Source organism: Centrocercus urophasianus, unplaced genomic scaffold, assembly GCF_019232065.1.
Source record: "Centrocercus urophasianus isolate 14NV4802_14NV808 unplaced genomic scaffold, USGS_Curo_1.0 seq_16, whole genome shotgun sequence".
In the NCBI taxonomy this organism is placed as follows: Eukaryota; Metazoa; Chordata; class Aves; order Galliformes; family Phasianidae; genus Centrocercus; species Centrocercus urophasianus.
This window is the reverse complement of record NW_024884711.1, coordinates 2,421,400-2,440,611: the sequence shown is the minus strand read 5'-3', so window position 1 is coordinate 2,440,611 and position 19,212 is coordinate 2,421,400. Positions and strand designations below refer to the sequence as shown.

The window sequence follows — 19,212 nt, the reverse complement described above, 5'->3', positions numbered from 1 at the left end:
CATTTCAGAGCAGGATTATCACTCAGCAGGGTTTCTCTGTAGTTGAAATTCAGAAATACCACTGTTGTCCCAGCAGGATCCTTGCCACTTTCAAAGAGTACACAGCCTTTGCCTTGCAATGTTTCACAGACAAACTGCAGCACTAACTCCTGTTTTTATTAGGCATTCTTAATCAATAGGAAATGAAATAGTGAAATCTAGTTTTCCCTTCTGGTCATTTTTCAGTAGCATTTTGTGAAGCTTTGCAAATTCCCACTTTGTTCTTTGACTCTGGACATCAGCTGACAGACTTTAGCCTTCTCCTTCCTGTGGTAATTCCTAAGAGAAAAAATGAAGACGAAAGCCTGCAAAGCTCTTTATAACCCCAAAAGTTATTTTTTTCCAGTAGAGCTAAGCAGCAGATAAAGGCATTTTATTGATGATAATAGGCACTTCTGTGGCTGTCATCCAGCATATTTGTAGTGAATGTCGCTGGATGCACTCTTGGAAATAAATTCCCCTTTTAGCTTTATAAAGACTATAGAGAAATTGCATGTTATTGCAGTGGTTTTGCAGTTGAAGACAAGGTTTCTTTGACAGATTTTATTTGGAAGGGAAAACAAGCCTGGTGATACACACCATTATACTAAAAACACAAGGCAGCATATTTTTTAAGTAACCTGCAAAGAGAAAATGTAAAGCAAAAAAAGCAAAGACAAGGTTTCCGTGTCATTAGGATAAGTTACTCCCAATTCTGAACGTGAACATTTTGTCTTTTTTTCTGCAAAAGGATCGTGCTTCTACTTTGGTCCATGCTTCAGAAGCCCATAAAAAATAATATCCTCTGAGCATGTGATTTGCTGAGAGCAAATGGTGAACCAAGCCTACCTCCAGCATCGCCTCAAGCTAATTAGTGGCCAGTCATTTTCAAGGCTTGCTGGTTTTTGTCTAACCAGTTAAGACCAGTTAGAGTGACAGCTGTCAATGTGGTGAATATCTGAAAGAAACAAAGCACAGTGAAAGAGAGAGGCTGAGTCCACACATGTATTTAAAATCTACATGCAAATATGTGTTCTTTCCCTGACGTTAAAACATGTTCCTTTCACTAAATCTATGAACAGCCTTCATCTGGGAAAAAAAAAAAAAAAAAAAAAAAAACAGACATTTTCCCATTAATATCTGAGCTATTTCCTCCAGTCTCCAACACAGAGCACTTCTGCACTAATCGCAGCAATTCTTCACGTGGGGTAGCATTGTGAAGGGCATATGAATCACTGGCTATTCATGCATTTGGAAACACCGTATGAATGGTCAAGCACTCTGTAGCCCATCAGCACAATGTTCTGTTCTCTACTATTTGGTCACAGTTTTGAATATTATGCTTCCAGCCAAATCTGTGGTTGGTTTTGCTATTAGGGTTTTTTTCTTTAACGTTGTCTGTAATCTTCAGTAATGTGCCATGATGTATTTAACCCACTGACAGCTCTAGCAATTGTTTGAAAATAAAAAAATAAAAATAAAAATAAAAAATAAAAAATCAAGAACTAATTAAAAAGAATAGCAGAAAGAATAATTGCTTCCCAAAAAGAATCCCTAGCATTTAAATTTGATGGTTTCAAAGGTCAGCTGCTAGACAGAAAACTCGGTGACAAGTTTAAATAATAGTGCCTGAACACTGTGATGGAATCACAGGCTTTCCTTCAGGTATAATAACACCTGGCACAAAGAAAGGCTTGTATCTCACAGAAGTGACTTAGGCTTCAGGACAACTCTATGAGAATGCATCTTCAATGCCTCTCATGGCACTTCAACTCCACAGACTCATGTTTAAGGGCTCTCTAGGTTTTGATAGGTAGTTTTCTGTTGTTTTATAAGCATTGCTTCCTGATGATAGTAAAGAGAACAGGGTTGTCTTTTTTCTGTTGCTTATTTTTTTCAATTTCATCTGTTTAGAGCTGAACGTAAATGCTCACCACTTCCCGCATTGTGTTGTGTAATTAAGGCTACTTCACCCTCCTTGTCAGTGAGAGCAATTTCATAGAGTATTTATTTTGACTGCAGCGCTGCTTTATATGCACTGCATCCAGTGAAACTGTGTTCAGTACCTGCACTATGGTAGAACAACATTCATCCCATTCAAAGCTGTTCCCCTTGTGCACTTATCTACACAGGATATTGTCTGGTAAACTAGAGGTAAAAAGAAGCCCAGATAGCCAAGGCTGAGTGGCTGCAGAGGCTTCTTGGTGCAGATCTCTGCTGCCGATGTGCCCATCACCCAGCACAGCCTGGCTGTAGCTGAGGGAGCCTTGTTAGTTCCATGTATAGATTTCACTTAAGGGTTTTCCCCTTGATGACCTATCTGTGGTACAATGGCAGTTATTAGGGAACCACAGGAGAATCGCAGTGGACATGCTTCCAGCTGCAGTCTACGGCTATTAGTTCTTTAATTAACCTTGGGTTATGGGGACTTGCTGGAAAATGCTCCATCTGCCTCCAGATATTAGATAGGTAAGGTTTCTTCAGATAAAACCACCCCTTCCTAAAAACGAAGTAGAGAAATTTTCACTGAGTGTTTTTCCCCTTTTTTTATTGGAGCAAGGGACTGCAGTGGGAACAAGGTTACCTGAATGCTCTCACTCATAGGAGGTTAAGGAAAGAACCTTTTCAAACCCTCAGTAAAAACGGCAGCCCTGTTTGTGCTAAGCTGAAAGGAGTTCCTGGTGTATATATTTATTTTTCAGCTGCAACATCTTGGCTGAGTTACTGACAAAGGAGTGAGACTGTGTTGGTTTTTATTAGGACAAAAATGGTAGTTGTGATCTTGGTGTCTGTAAGGTGTATTCTTTTGAATTCTTTTGAGACTGAAGTGAAAGGTGGGCAGAAGAACCATCTCTACACAGCAGGGTCTTTTCTTTGGGTAGACAAGGGGCAAGTTGCTCTACCATCAGGTCCAACAGGATGTATTTTTTTAAAGCTTCAGGTTGTGAAGTGTTTCTGGTAGAGTTCCTTGTGAAAGGTCTGAATCTATAAAAGTTTCACGCGCATCCTTCAGAAATGCACAGACTGCTGCAATGAATTGGCTTTGTGTGTGTTCTTCAGGAGAGAGTCTACTGAGTGAGGGCTCCTGCTCTCTCATTCCATAAGCTTTGTAAGTGGATTTTCCTCTTGACTCTGTAGTGTAATATTGTATGTTCTGCTTACAGTCCTAGGATGCTTATATTTTAGCATCTCTTTCTTTGTATCACAATATCTCTTCATCGAGGGCTCTCCTACCCCTGAACTTTTTGGTATTCTTTATGCTTATGAAGCAAATAATCAAAATCAGGAAATTATTCGAAATGAGTGGTTTATTTTCCCCAAACATTTTTACCCACCATGACAAATAAATTTAAAGAAACGTGTGGAAGCCCTCTTTTGCCATTCAAAACTGAATTGGCTTTCTCTGCCTCACATTGCACTGCATTTAAAATCACTGTCCAAGAGACTTTAGGGGTCCTTTCAAAAACTTTGGGTCCATTTAGCCATCACTCTCCTAAAGGAGCCAAGGAGTCCTTTCTTTGCTAACACCCACATGAATACATGCAGGCTGGCTCTAGTGACTGCCCAGCTCCCCCAGCCTTTTATCCCAGCTGGATGGTTTAGTAGGAGCTATTGGGAATAGGTGAACGGTTGGACTGGGTGATCTTTTAGGTCTTTTCCAACCTTGGTGATTCTATGATTCTATGATTCTATGTAGATCTAATAAATAATTTTAAGAGAAGTTATATCTTGAGAAGCCGGAGACATAAAATATATATGTCCTAGCAAAGAGGAGTGTGATATGTGTACTTCTGTGGGCACACCAACCGCTAAGTCATCTACAAGACAAGGGAGTTAATGTTTGTTTTTTGAATCTTTCCATGCTTCTTGTTCCCAGTCTCTCTATAAATCCAGTCTTCCAGTGTGTGAAAAGCTGCGAGTCAAAATCTTCATGTTATGGGATATTTCAAATATATCAAGCTTAGGGTGTCCAAATTTGGCTTAATTTTCACAAAACGTGCAAAACATGAAGCTTTTGTGTGTATATTAAAGTTAGCCACTCAATGCAGTGTTACTTAGTCTTTTGTCCATGAGCGTATGCAATATTGTGTAAAAACAAGTGAGTTGGTTCTTGCTAATGTTTATCTTAGGAACCAGTGGCTAAATCAAGACAGAAATGGTAAATGCCAATTTTGTTCAGCCAAGTGAAATTACTGAGCAAAGTCCCTGCCCTGCTTTTCTACACCCCCAAACATTTCTTCTAAGAACAAAAGGACAGTCCTTCCCTTAGTGCCTCACTGATGATGCAGGTGAAAACATGTCACTGACCTTGTTTAATGCATTTATTTTGACAGACAAATTTTGGTATTGCCGACTTTCACCTAATCACAAGGTCTTGCACTATGGAGACTTGGAAGAAAGTCCCCAGGGAGAAGTACCCCATGATTCCTTGCAGGATAAATGTAAGTTATGCACAAGGATTGTGCTGTTTTTGCTTCTTTCGAGCTTGTTCCTCTTTATAACATGTGGTGTTTTTTTCCTAATACAGGACATTATCAGCAGCTCTTTTATGGAGATAGAGAGCAGAGAACATTTCCTCATGTCTTCAAATACTGCTGTCCTAGTTTTGGCAAGCGTATATGAGGACTGAGCTCAGCTTTGCAATGAGCTTGTAATTTCATTCAATTTGGAAATGTCGTGCATTTCATGGAGAGGAACACAGTTTATTTTCATTCCTCGTCTAACTGCAGATGTCACATTAAAATAGTTTGGCATATTCAGAAGCGCATCCTGTCCATGGAGACAGCTGTTTCTTCTGTTGCAAACAATCTAGTGACTGGCTGAAAAATTAGAGGTCTTTTTGGAGGCAAACAGAGGTCTTTTTCATTATCACAGCCAGTGGGTTTAAAGACAACACCTTGCTTTGAACAATGCTAAAAAGACTCCACATTACTTTGTTGGGAGCGGACCTGCCTCTGTGACAGCCTCTACCAGTAGATTTCTTGGGATATTTTGTAGGGACTGAAGTCATTTTGGAGCCCTTCAGAAAATCATGTTCTCTCGAAAATTTATCCTTAGTCTTTCCCCATAACTTGTAGAGGTTTAACCTGGAGTTCTGGGAAAGTATTTTTGAAGTCTGAGACAACGACTGGTATAGTTCCTTCACCACACCAGAAAATGATAACAACAAAAAAAACACATCGAATAAGCAATCATCGCTTTTTATTCATGTCTGAACTGCCATAAGTAATAAATGCCATTCCTGTCATCATCAAATCAGACCAGCTTGTACAAAAATTCAGGTTGGTAGTTCCATTTCTATTGTGGAAGAACGAAAAGAATAATTTTTGTACATGATCGAAGTTTCTTCAGCCTGAAAATTGAGAAAGAAGAAAATCAGTGATTTAAACTTTTCTTTGTATTGGTAAAACAAAGACTTATTTCTCTTTTCTGATCCCCAACCTATCTGCAGGCTGTAGGCTGTACCTTTTATAATTTTTAAGTGCTCCCAAACTCAGGCTGTGAGAGAAAGAAGAACCTGTCTGATGTTGAAGCCCTGTCATTTCATAGTCACATTCACTTCTTTTCAATACCTTCAGAATGCCTCGGGCTCTCACTGCAGTCTTGGCAGAATGTAGGACAGGGTCTCATATTGCTTGCTACATTGGCACTGCAAGATGCTATTTTACTGGGCAAGGCTTGGAGAAATAGCTCTTGAAAGTTACAGTAGTGTCAGAATGACAGAAAAAGAGTGAAGGTCACACTTGAATTGCAGGCGCAGTTATTGGACCAGCAGTTCTCAGATTTGTTTGCTTTGAGCATATTTCCACAGTGAAAACCCCAACCCTGACTACAGGCTTCACTTTACATTTGTGTTTCCTGCAGGCTCTTGAGCCTCTATGGGAATGCCATTATCATGTTGGGACAGCAGATTTACAGACTATGAAGAATGTAAGATTTATCATTGTGCCTCCCCGCTAGAGTTTGATAAAAGAGAGTTGGGAATATTACAAGATGTAAGATTATAAAGCATCGTTATTATTCCAAGCATGTCGAGCCAAACTGGATTGAGAATTTGGCAGAACACCTTCCAAAAATACCCAGGTGTTCTTTGGATACACTTGTATTGAATTTTGGATTGTTAAGGTCTGAATATGATGTTTAAGATTGTCCTTCACGTACAGAATGCAATGGCTTGCATCTCTGAGGAAGGATACGCCTGTAGACCTCATTCTTCTCACTTTTCCTGATCATTTTTGGTTGTTAGGATTTGTGAACAGATCAACAGATGAAAGAAAATAGGTGGATGAGAAGCTGGAGGGCTGAGACAAATAACTGTTTTGTGTACTCCTTGCCAAGCTTGAATATCTTGTGTCCAAAAATTTCCAAAAATAAATGTTTTTTACTTAGAACTTTTCACTTCTGTGGGTGTCATCTCTCTCTTCAGGCTGGCAGGGTTAAACAAACTGCAGATTCCAGCTGGGACAGAAAGCAGCTGTCCTCTTTTTCAGGACTTTATTTGTTGTGAGCGTGGCACATCTGTGCTCACACCCTCCAGCATTTTGTAGTCAGCTTCTGATACCACTTCAAGCCTTCCAGGTTTTAATGCTATCATGCTGTCCTATATATATGATGCTTTTCAGAGTCACAGTGGTAATGGATAATTTATAGATTGTAGAAACTTTCTGTCACTCACTGTCCATACTGTATTGTGGAGTGTATAGATTCTCCATAATGTAATCATGATTGGAAAATTGAATTCCACTTGAAGCTTAGGGAAATGTATGTTTTAGTGACCTCACTAGATTTACTCTGTGAATGTGTGTGGGTGACAGCAGCTTCCAAAACTTTTTCCTACCTTTTTTTTTTTTTTAAATGGTTTCTGATCATTTTTTTTTTAAAGCAATTGGAATGGGTTCTTATAAGCCTCGGGAGGTCCTCATTCCTGTGAATACTTGAAGCAACTAAAATGCTGATGGCAGTTAGGTAAAGAAATACTTATTTGTAAAATGCATGTAGGCATTAACAGAAGGGCAGCAGCATCGACAGAGATCAGGGGTCCAATTCACTCAGCATCCTCTGTTTAGCATGGACTTCACCCAGAGGCCCTGGAAGGAGTAACAGGACAGGCAGGCATATTACATTAGTAAGAGAGAAATCAGTATATGTTGTTAAGATATACAAATACACACAAAGCCTGTCCAGATGCAGACACACATGTATTTGAAATGCTCTTTCCCAGGGTAGCCTCAGCAGGCAAGGAAAGACTCAGCTTTTTATCCACAGTCTGAAATCTTGTCAAGAATTGTTATTGCTTCTTCTAGTTGTTTTGTTACAGTTTTCTTTCTTACAACAGGCTGGAAATGGCAAGGGGTGACAATTTTAACACATTAGTCTTGGCTCTTTTTAGACTCTGTAGCTTCTACACATCTTGGTTTTAACTCATTTTCTGGTTTTGTTTGTTTGTTTTTGTTGTTGCTTCTCGGATTTTTGCTTTAATGCAGTGCCAGTGGCAGATATAAAAGCTGTTGTGACTGGGAAAGACTGCCCTCACATGAAGGAGAAAGGAGCTCTTAAACAAAACAAGGTATGGCTCTCAAATTCATATGCATGCACACCCTGAGAAAAGCAAGACTGGTCAACCCAACCTTCCCAGAAGCAATAGACATTTTCCATTCTAACCTGACACCTTTCTGCGTAGCACACATGCTTTGTTTTCAGCTCAGACCATTTGAGTTGAATAGTTAGGACAGCCTACTGTCCTTTATTCAGATTTCCTGACAGATATTCATTGCCATATGCCCAGAGCACATTAGGATAGTCTTTAGTAGTGATGTCTTCCAAAGCAAAGCAGTTTTGACTGCTGCTGCAAAGCTCGGCAGCAATGGCTTTTGGTACCTATTCTTCTAATGTCTCTGATAAATTACTGGGTTTGTTCCAGCTGTATTCTCTGATGAGTTCACATTCATTGAACACCAGCACGTGCCAAAATTGCAATTAATGTCCAGCTGGTGATAACTTGAGGTCCAATCAGGTAGAAAAATAACTGCCAACAAAAGGATGTAAGGTAGATGCTAGGCAATTAATGAGGTGTATCAGGATGTATTCAGCAGTGCATTTGGAAAAAAAATAGGAGACAATGGTCAGCCTGAATTAGATTTATGCTACTCTATCAGAATTTCAAATTGAGCTGGAGCTAAGACTCCAGTTGTTCAGTGCCAGAGAGTTGCAGTTTATGTTAGTAAGCATTGCCACCACAGTAAGAAGAAATTGAGTTACTAGCAAACTCTGACACCCTTGGAGGAGAAGGTCTTCATCCATATTGTATTACACATATTCATGAAGTCTCAATCAGATTTAACTGTCTGACTTGACAAGAAGGAATCAGATCCCAGTGATGTTCAGTCTGACCCAGAACCACATCATGAGCTCTGGAAGCTGGGTCTGAATTTCAAGCACCTGCAGGAGAGGATGCTTGGAACCAACAAGAGATTTTTATGGACAGAACTGTAAAGTTAAGACTCCCTTCTTCAACACCTTAAGGAAATGCATACATTCAGTGTTCAAATAAATAGTGGGGAAAAGTTGAGAGGAAAGCTGTAGAAAATGAAAAGGCACTGTCAAAACCGTGTCACACGATCATTGCAGCTTCACTACTGACTTTTCTTACCTTAACTGTTGATGGAGATAGATACGCAGAGCATCTCAATTATTCTGTGTTTCTCACAAATGCAAAGTGGTTTATTAGGATACTGTCATCTCTTTTTAGGATTGAGTTTACATGGTGGGAAATGAAAAAAGTCAATCCATATGAGAAAAAAAATCCCAAGACTATCTTTCCCTGTTGATTTTCTGAATCAGAGCAAAAACACACACATACACAATAGATTACATAGAACTCCTACGTCAATTTACAGCTGAACCATCAACAGTATTTGGCTGGGACATTTCTATGATGCATATAAAGTATTTTTAGTGTTTCCTTGTCTTAGCTCTCATACATCCTCACAAAAAGGAAAGGTAGGAGCAATGAAAGCAGTGGGCGGCAGTGATGGAAATTTGTCATCTTTATGGAGCAGAAATGTCTCAATAGTATTTAATGCTAAGTAGCTGTGCTGCAGATCAGTTTGTCCTCAGCCGTCAGCGTTGCTCCATTTCCTCAGTAAAATTGCTTTGGATTAGTGTAAAACTGTCTGAGGATGTGAAGATCAGGAGACGATAGCACAGCTCCATCCACAGCTGGAGCATTCAATTTCTGATCCAAGCAACAATGATTATTATGGGTTTTTTTTTTTTTTACTATTTCTGATTGTTTTGTTTTATTTTGTTTTGCTTGGTTGTTTTCTGTTTTATTTTGGTTTATTTTCCTTTGGGAATCACAGTGTTTGGGAATTTATTCGTCTTCCCAAACAAAACTGCAGAATATTACAACAACTTAATATTGCAACATCATAGGAATAACACATCATTGTTTACTGAGTACCAAACAATTGACAGTGAGATGAAGAGGAAAAAGCCAAGCATAGAATGCAATTTGTCTGAGCTCAGGGTATTAAATCTTTTACTTCCTGAATTTTCACAATTGGTGATATATATATATATTTTTAAGAGGACTTTTCAACCAGTGCATTCTTTTTGTGTGTAGTGTGTCTGTGCATGGATGTATATACGTATAAGGTGAATATATGTGTACATATCAACCACTATAAAGTTTAGTCATTGCCTGAAAGGAAAATTGAACGTCGGAACGCCACTGCTGTGAGCATAGTTGGAATTGGCAGAATGTCCATAGCAAAGGCTTCAGCATCTCATAATTTGCTGGCACATGGCTGTTATTCTTCCAGTGGGGCCATTTAGAAATAAATAAGAAATAAACTGAGTTGGAATTTGCATGCTCATGAAGCTGGAACTACTTGATAGGACCATTGTTATTCATCTTACTTGTGTTTTTAAATTGTAGTTAAAAGTCCTCTTTCCGAACTCTTGAGTAATATTAATTAATTTCAAGGAAATTAGATGTTCTACGTTTTGCAGCATTCAAAGCAAAGCGTAAGAGAATAATTTGGATAAAATATTGCTGTGTATTTGTTATTCTGTCAGCCTGTGTTTGCTGATGCAGTAGTCTTCAGGCTTCGTGCCCGTTTAGTCTGCAGAAATAATTCTGCTCACTTCCCTGTACTCCTGCAGCTTCCCTTTTACTTCACGTTGGTGAAAAAGTACCCTGTCACAGCATACATCTATAGCTCTCTCAGGAGGAACTCCTGGGTCTGCAAGTAACCTTTATTCAGTTTACTCAGCCTTTGCAAAGACACCAGCTTTGGTGATAGAGAGAGGTCATTCCAGCTGCATGGGATCACTCAACCACAGACCCTTTAAAATTCTGTTTATCTAAATATCATTTCTCCAGTTGGCCCAGGTAGCAGGAGAGAGAGGAAAGTTTTTCCCCTTACAAGCAGGTAGGGAACAGCAAGTGTCTGAAACGTGCAGGAGGGCAAAGAGTTAGGAGTGCTAAGGTACTGAGTTCTGCAGGTTGAAGTGAGGGAGAAATAAAGCAAAACAAGGAATGAACAGATTTGAAGGAATGAGAGGGAGTTAAAATCAAAGAGCAAGAGGAAGTGGTGGAAAAGGCTGGAGTAGAAAATGCCTTTGAAAAGAGTTGAAAAGTAGAACAGAAGATAGCAGAGAAAATCACAGATGGCTAGTGGAGACTACTGGTCCTCCTCCAGGAATTGCTGCATCCTCAAAATCACCTGTCCTTGGTAGGAGCAGACCAAAGCCAGGTGGGTGTCTGACAAGTCAGACAGACCAACTACTGAGACCTCCATCAATATGGAAGACCAGATGGCAACTCCAGCCTTAGGCTTCCACTCCTCTTGACTGTTTGCTGTGCATGAGATGGCAGAGATGCTGGAGCCTGGGAGCTGTAATTCCCGAGCTGTTGGTCTCTGGGGCAGCAAACAAAGAAGCCGAACTAAATTCAGGGCTGCCAAGCTTCTACTTTGCACATAAAAGGAAGCTTGGTGCCTTAAATCTAGTTCTTCTGTCTATCTGCTTAGGAGTGTCTAAATCTGTGGCTTGATTTCGTGTTCCTCTCAGACAGAGCTTTTCTCTCCTTTTCCTTTTTTTGGGGATGAATAAAATCTTCAATCTCTTGAAATTCTCTGAAGGACAAACGATCAGAAACCAGGCCAATAGAATTGCTGTTGACTTCCATGAACATCATAGGACAGCCCTTTTGTCACTGATATCTTTCATTTTCACAAGCTCAGCTGCATGACTTGGCATGTTCTGATGTCAGTAATTTATGACGCTGTGAGGAGATAATGCCAGCTTTGTGTGGGCAGCAGTAAATTTGTTTCTTTAATGAGGGATGTCACTCTTAATAAGGTGTGGCTTAGAGACATGCCTAGCACACAGAGAAAGGCTATGTGAGCCATGAGCAATTTGTTTGCTTAGCGTACCAACAGTAGGAGTAGCTGCAGCTTTCTTGGAGATTTAGCACAGACTTGTCTCCTGTGGCTTGGCAATACTGCAAATTGGACCTAATAACTATACTCAGGGAAATCAGCAGCATTTCCCATGAGATCCTGATCTCTGATCAGCCAACATTATCCGTAATGATTACAAGTTTCTGTGGTTCAGACTCCGCTCTTAATCACACAAACTCAAAAATAAAGTAACCCTTACTGAGATCCAAGGATCTGTGTGTGTGTTGGACCAGGAGATGAAGGTGGGAGTCTAGACCAACACACATGCTGCAGTCCCCGCAGTCAATTCCAAATTTAAAACTGAGTGTAGCAAATTTAAGAAGCAGTGCTGTTATTGCTGCTGGCAGCATAGGGCCTGTTGTCAGCTGAGAATCAGCTGGTGATCACAGAATCACAGAATGGCCAGGGTTGGAAGGGACCTCAAGGATCATGAATCTCCGACCCCCTGCCACATGCAGGGCCACCAACCTCCCCATTTAATACCAGCCCAGGCTGCCCAGGGCCCCATCCAACCTGGCCTTGAACACCTCCAGGGATGGGGCATCCACAGCCTCTCTGGGCAACTGTTCCAGCACCTCACCACTCTCTGTGTGAAGAACTTCCCCCAGCATCCAACTTCAATCTCCGCTCCCTCAAATTAAAACCATTTTCCCTTGTCCTGCAGTTCTCTACCCTTTCAAAGAGTTGATTCCCCTCCCCTCTGTAGGCTCCCTTTAGGCACTGAAAGGCTGCAATGAGGTCACCCCACAGCCTTCTTTTCTCCAGGCTGAACAAGCCCAGCTCCCTCAGCCTGTCTTCACAGGGGAGGTGCTCCAGTCCCCTGATGATCTTCATGGCTCTCCTCTGGACCCTCTCCAGCAGTTCCCTGTCTTTCTTGTACTGGGGGCTCCAGACCTGGACACAAATCAACTTTATGAGGTTCAGGAAGCCAAGAGGCAAAAAGAATGGGATGTATCATACAGATCTAAGTAGTTCTGAGTCAGCATTGTCCTGTTGTAGCCAGATCTTTTTTTTCCCACAAAGCTATTATTTACATATCAGCTAGCTTACAGGTTGAGAAATGTTTGTAGCAGCGTTTATAGTGATGTGTGCAGTAACCATGATAACATCCTTGTATGCTCACTGTTGGCTAGTGAAAGATCATTATTTATTCACATTGGCTGGGTTTCCCAGTAGGAGCCCAACTCCAGGTGCCCTGTAGGGAAGACTAGTGCTTAATGAATTCACTTTGTCATCTATGAAGTTACAGCTTCAACACTAAGGAGGAAAAAGTAGATGGTTTGTCCTCTCCCAAGATTCATCTGGGTCCTTACAACTAAGTAAGCCAGGTAGTTCACTTTGCACCTGCAGATTCTGGTTCAGGTAAAGATTAAATGACAGAAATCTTCTGGGAATTAATAATTTCAGCGAATTCCAAGTGCACTTTTATGGGTTGTGTTGATTTTAGTCCTCAGGGAGTGAGCAATAGTTAGCAGTGAGTTAATTTTACCTGAAGCGTCTGTGTTGGAGTTCCTGCTGTGCCAGTCTCTTGCAGTGGTTTGGTACTGCTGTGGCTTTGGCCTGGCCAGGGGAGTACCATAGCCTATTTTTCCATTTGTATGAGGGAGTAAGAAAGACCTGCATGTAGGAATGCCTCTTCTGGAACATTAACATATGTTTCTTTGTCTTTTTTTCAGGAAGTGCTAGAGCTTGCGTTCTCTATATTGTATGACTCAAGTGGCCAGCTGAATTTCATTGCTCCAGACAAGCATGAGGTGAGTTAAGTTCAGAGCACAGAAGCTTCTTTGAAGCCCTCTCAGTTCCTCAGCTTTTTAAGAACATAGGAATGGTCACCCTATTACAGAGTATCTGTCTGAACCTGTGTCGTGTCCCACAACAAACTGAAAGCAGAGAGATTGGTATGGCATCAAGACCTGCAGTTTTCATGTGTATCCTGAACTGTGTTTTGCATTTGTGTGTCACAAAGCACCATGGGGGACAAAATCCAGGACAATATTTCTAAGACCTACTGAAGTGAAAACTGTAAGTAAGGGAAAGAAGGGAGTTTGGGAAAACGTCTGCAGACCTGGCTCACCATTTTCGGGTGCAGTAAAGATTTTTCTTGTCTGGTCTGTGTTGGACACTGAAACACTTTGCTGTGTATTCCATTTTGTGAACTTTAATTCAACATCAATGATTTGTACAGCCAAACTGTTCATGAATCACTACTGTCCTCAGCTCATCTTGATCATGCCTGTATAATCAAGGGCGGTTATACAAACACAGGGTCTCAATTTTATGTGTTCTCCAGAACAGCATATTCTCTTTTTTCTTAATTTCATGCTTCTTGAAAGCATTTATGACAGGTGATTATAGAAAGTCATTTCTCTTGCATCTCCATCAGTGGATACAACAGGAGCTTGCAGTTTGGTCTCACTTTTGTAAGAAGTGTAAATGACAACAGCAAGGCACGGTGATGGTCTTCTCCCTGCTTCTTTCTCTTACTTGATAACAGAAGGAATTGACAGTATTGTTGCCTTTTAAGAGATGATGAAATTTATTTACGTAATTATGTGGAAGCATCACAAGTGATTCTCTCAGAAAACTTGGAATTTTCAAATAAAAATTTAGCTGAGAAATATTGCTGGTAAATTTTCATCCACGAGCAACAGGATCCCAGGCATAATGTGCCATTAGAGCTGTTGGTCCAAATCAAACATGATTGTCTTCATCCACTGAACTGGACCTATGTCAGGTACTTTCTGATATGAATTCTCCAGAAATTGAGTTCTAGTCTGTTTCAGCTCATAAAAGCAAATAGTCATGAAAGTCAACAGATTTTTCAGTTACTTCTGTTACAAATATAGCCCAAGGGTACAAGTGTATTTTAATGGTCTGAATGTTCAAAAACTGCTACTGTACCACACTGGCTGATGCTAGCATTGAGGTGCACTAGTGATTGTATTAAAACACCTCTGTTATCTTTATAGCTCTTTTTGATCTTATGCAGCTTCTTTGAAGCAAAAATAAATGCTCAAAAAGGGGCCAGAGGCAACAATCTCTGCTGCTATTTGATAGTTCCCACATTGAATGTTTTCAAAAGGGCATCTCCCTTCTCCTGTACTTTTTCTTGAATTACAGAGGAAGGAGTTATGGTTACAGTGAGTAGTGCAAGTGTACAGAGGAAGCACCCACAAGGAAAGGCAGACAGATTGTTGTGAACCTCATGATTCTTCATCCAAGTAACTGAGGTGATTGTTGATAAAAATGCTGGTTTAGCAACATTGTCAGCTTTCACAGATTTCACAGGTGGCCCCTCAAGATTTGGACAGCTTTGTTTAAAGTGCCACAAATGATGTTGGTGCCTGAGAATTTCGGGTCAGATTTAGAGAGCTTTTTTTCTGCAGTCTTTTTGACTGTAGAGAGAGCTCAGGATGTGGGAATCTAGTGCGTCCTAAAAACAACTGGGGTGGTAGGATAGTACAAGTTGTGAGGGACTTTGAAAGGTCTTCAGTTTAACCTCTTGCTCAAGGTATGTCAGCAGTGAGCTCAGACCAGATTGCTTGGGGCTGTATCCAGATGGATCTGGAAAACCTTCAGAGATGGATCTTGTGCAGTCTTTCTCATTGTCTGGCTCTGCTGCTTGACTCCTGAGGTTGTTGTTTTTTTAATAAAATCTCATTACAGAACCAATGTCATTGAGATTTGGACCTCTTTCTTGCACACTTAAGTATGGCAATACCCTTAGCCATCTGTTGGAGCTTACTGCTAGCCAGAGGATTCAGCACTGAGAGATCACTTCATCATATTTGTTTTTCATTTGAATACTAATAGCTGGCTTCAACTACATAGCAAAAAGATGGATTAATCTCATCCTTGATTTTTGACAGAGAAACTGATGAAGTAGGCTATAATCAGGTTTCTCTGGAATTTTATGAAAATGAATCTGTAGTAAATTAATTTTTCAGTGGCTCTTATTCTGTTTTAAATATAAAAAAGAAAAAAGCAATTGAATGAATGCCTCTGTTTTTCTACCTTCTCATTAGGATTTCTCTCTGCTCAAAATGTGCGGTTTAATTAGAGGCACTTGCCAATATGGAGATTAGAGAGGAATCCCCTTTTCCAGGCCATTGCACTCATTTGAATTCTGGCCAGAATTTGGTTCCTGTGGGCCCTGAATGAGTTATATCTGGAAGAGAATCACAATTCTGCTTTCTGGATCACTGGTATTCCTCCACAGAGAAAGTCCTGGCCGTACTCACTGAGCAAGTGATGGATGATTTACGTCAGTTGCTGCATCTGTTGAATGGATGCTCTGCACTTCTGTAACTTGAGGAGGGCCCTTTGCCTTTCTGTTCCTTTCCTGAGAGTGCATGCTAGGAAAATTTTCCCAAAGAAAGATTTCAAGATGGTCATAAAAATAATTAAAAATAATTAAGGTATAGGGTAGCTTTTTTTCTTTTCTTGATATTCTGCATACTCTCCACAGTAGTTGCATGCTTTGCAAGTCTTCAGTGGCACTCTTTGAGAGCTAGTAGGGAAATTGTTTCCTTGGTGCTTGTTAGCAGGACAGCCTGAACCCTCATGTCTCTTCTATATAGCTGATCTGTACCCTCAAGTCTCTTTTGTATAGCTAATCATATTAAAGCTACAGCTTGGCTTACCAATACCCTGAGTGAATTTCTAGCTCTGGTGCTCTTGTGGTACTGACTTAAATGGGTCGGATTTCACTTTGGATGTTGAAGTGTATTAACCATCCTATTTGAAAAACATGCCCCAAGAGGGGGCTTCCTCTCCGTCTCTCTTTAAGATAATCTTCATTTCTGCTGGTAGGATGAAGTCAACTGTGGCTATCTTTAGATTTGCCAATATCATGTAGCAAATGGTCAGCTAAATTTAAAATCCATTTCTTGGCATGAAATCTAGCAGAAGTATTTGTAAGATAAAAATGTGGTTACGGTTGATTTAATTTTCTCCTGCAAACTAGGACACAAGTTCATGATTGAACTCTTTATTTTTAGATGATAGCATTTGAGTACTTCTGTTCATGGTTGAATAAATGGCCTGTAGTAATAAATGAAAGAGACTTGTTTTGATATAAGTTGACTGTACGTCACCAATCTCCCACGGGCTTGTTACGTATTTAAAATGGTTATTCAGCCAGTGTTCATCTCAAGCTGTCAGCCATTGAGAAAGATAGCATCTTCTATCAGGAAAAAGCTAACAATAAAAAGGTGGTTCTAGAGACCAGTTGAGCATTTGCAGCATTTAGAATGTAAAGTAGAGGTTAAATAGATTGATTGGTCAATGAGAGCGTATCTCTGCACAGGTCTGTTGATACCACCTTGCTATGATTTGTTTTGCTACAGATTAAACTGGGTAGTTGATAGAGGATTTCTTACGGAAGGAGTCACGGGGAATTTGACTTTGGAAATCAGCTAATTTAACTCCATGGAAAAATAAAATAGCATGGGCAAGAGGAGACTATAAAGATCATCTAATTCCAATTCCCAGTAGCCCTGCCATTGGCAGGGTTGCCACCCACTAGTTTTATTTGTCCAAAGCCCCATCCAACTTGGCCTTGAATGCCTCAACGAATGGGTTGTCCACAATTTAGTTGTCCTAGTAACAGAAGTTTGATGTAAGAGAATCATGCTCTCTAAGTACGGAGAAAAGGAGGAGGAGAAGGAGACATCTCCAAATATTTCTTATCCTAGGTGAAGTTTCATTCTTTCTCACTTATCTTTTGGGGAATATTCTACAAGAAGTTTGGAGCAAATATCTAACTGTCAAACCATCTAGAGGTTTTCATTTCTTCCTACTTTTAGAGCATTCTTTATTTTCTGAGCAGCTGATTGGAACATACCTTCTTTGTGATATGAGGGAGTAAAATGAATGAACCTCATTTTAGGTCACTTCATAAGTCCTGAGGGAGCAATAACCATAGAGGACCAAAACAGACAATCAGTCTGTATCCAGAAAGTCTATTAATGACAATTTCTCTCTTTTCCCTTTGCAGTACTGTGTATGGACCGATGGGCTGAATGCCCTCCTTGGGAAAGATATGTTGAGTGATTTGACACGAAACGACTTAGATACGCTGCTCAGCATGGAGATAAAGCTACGCCTCCTTGACTTGGAAAATATACAGATCCCAGATGCTCCTCCACCTATCCCAAAGGAGCCCAGCAACTATGACTTTGTTTATGACTGTAACTGAGGCTGCCGCTGAAACTTGCTTCGAAACTGGAAATATTATAACTGGAGAGATATTAAAAAGAGAAGAGTGTGTGAGAAAAACAGAAACCCACTTGTGCACCTTGGATTTTGGCTTTGGGGAGGGATGTAGAAACACTTGCATTCTTCCCCACTCCCTGCATCCTTTCCTTCCCCATTCCCATCTTCCCCATTGCTCATCCAAATCCACATTGCTTTAATTAACTTTTAATTGCAGGCCATTGGCCTTGCTTAAGGCAAAGACTGCCACTAAGAAGCACCCTCTCGAGGACTTTTTTTACATTTTTAATACTGGAATAGACATTCTTAACTAAAGGACAACGCTACCAAACCACATGCCTCTGGCACCCACTTGTCCGAGCGGAGGCTCTAACTGGAAGGAGGAGGGAGGTAGGGAGAAGAAGCAGCTACTGTAAGCAGAAGATTTCCCCAGATACTCCCAAGAGTTTGCTCACAACTGAATCCAATGCAATGACAAAAAAAAAAGGAAAAGAAAAAAAAAAAGTTAAGTGCTTCCCAGTACTCGCACCGTTCATCGCTGCCATTGTTCTCTCCACTGTCATCTCAGCTCTTGTCACTGGCCTTCACCCAACTGATCAGCTCTCAGAATGGAAAGTCTGCAGGTTTTTGCTGTACCATATGCTGTGATGCCGCAACAGCTTTTAACTTCTTTTCCTCCCAGCTCTCAAATAGCCCCTCACTAGCAGTCCACTAGCACAAACTGTTTATGAAGCCACTAGTGTGCCCTGTCCCTGTAGCATTCCCTAACCCTCGACTGCCTCTAAAATTGGCTTGTTGCTACTCAGAGTTATTTTTATTTTCTTGGTCCAAAGTTCAACAGTAATTTCCACAAGTTAATTACAACTGCCAGACATTTAGGTTTACATTGTTGTCATTGCTACGGTGTTAGAAATTTGCAAGGGATTTTCTTTTGTACGGGTTCTAATTTTATTTTATTTTTTATTTTGCCAGACAAATATATTTAATGAAAACTAATTTCATTGTGAGTACTTTTGGGAAACAATATTTTTACTTAATTTCCATTTGGAACACTTGCCCTGAGGGGAAACACCAATATTCCCTTCAACTTTGCTGTTGAATAAAGATCTGAGTTGTGATGATTCTTGGAACTTTGTTTTTCTTCTGAAATTGTCCTTTATTCTGTATGGTTCCTGGAGATTGTCGAGACAGGGAAAGGCTGACCTTTCTTCTCTGCAACTGATTTCATTTACTGGTTTGCTTGTGGTGATGAGGATGAGGTGAGCCCAGAGATACTCACTTGCTGCAGGTACACAAACCATCCTGTATTAAAGGGCCTTTCAGAAATCTGAAATCAAAGCACGCTCACGTGCTTATGATCAATTCAAAGCTGCAGCCTTAGTGTGTTTGCTGGAGTAACTGTTTCTCTACTTCCATTTTCTCTATGAAGAGTGTTTCTTGCTGCAAAGGACAGGTCCTGGGGAAGACTGGAACACTCTCCCTGCTTTTCTTCTGGGTAATTCATCAAGTT

General features: G+C 40.4%; 1 protein-coding gene across 7 annotated transcripts in view; it reads left to right on the top strand.

Moving 5' to 3' along the window:
- Positions 1-18,832, top strand: part of ELMO1 (engulfment and cell motility 1) — a 290,710-nt gene extending 271,878 nt beyond the window's left edge. For all 7 annotated transcript variants that reach the window (XM_042817235.1, XM_042817234.1, XM_042817233.1 and 4 more), the window contains 4 exons: positions 4,353-4,460; positions 7,503-7,585; positions 13,163-13,240; positions 17,485-18,832. In XM_042817235.1, coding sequence (XP_042673169.1) covers positions 4,353-4,460; positions 7,503-7,585; positions 13,163-13,240; positions 17,485-17,685 — 470 coding nt within the window. In that variant the 3' untranslated portion in view covers positions 17,686-18,832. The remainder of the gene's footprint in view (positions 1-4,352; positions 4,461-7,502; positions 7,586-13,162; positions 13,241-17,484) is intronic.
- The last annotated feature ends 380 nt before the right edge of the window (positions 18,833-19,212 follow it).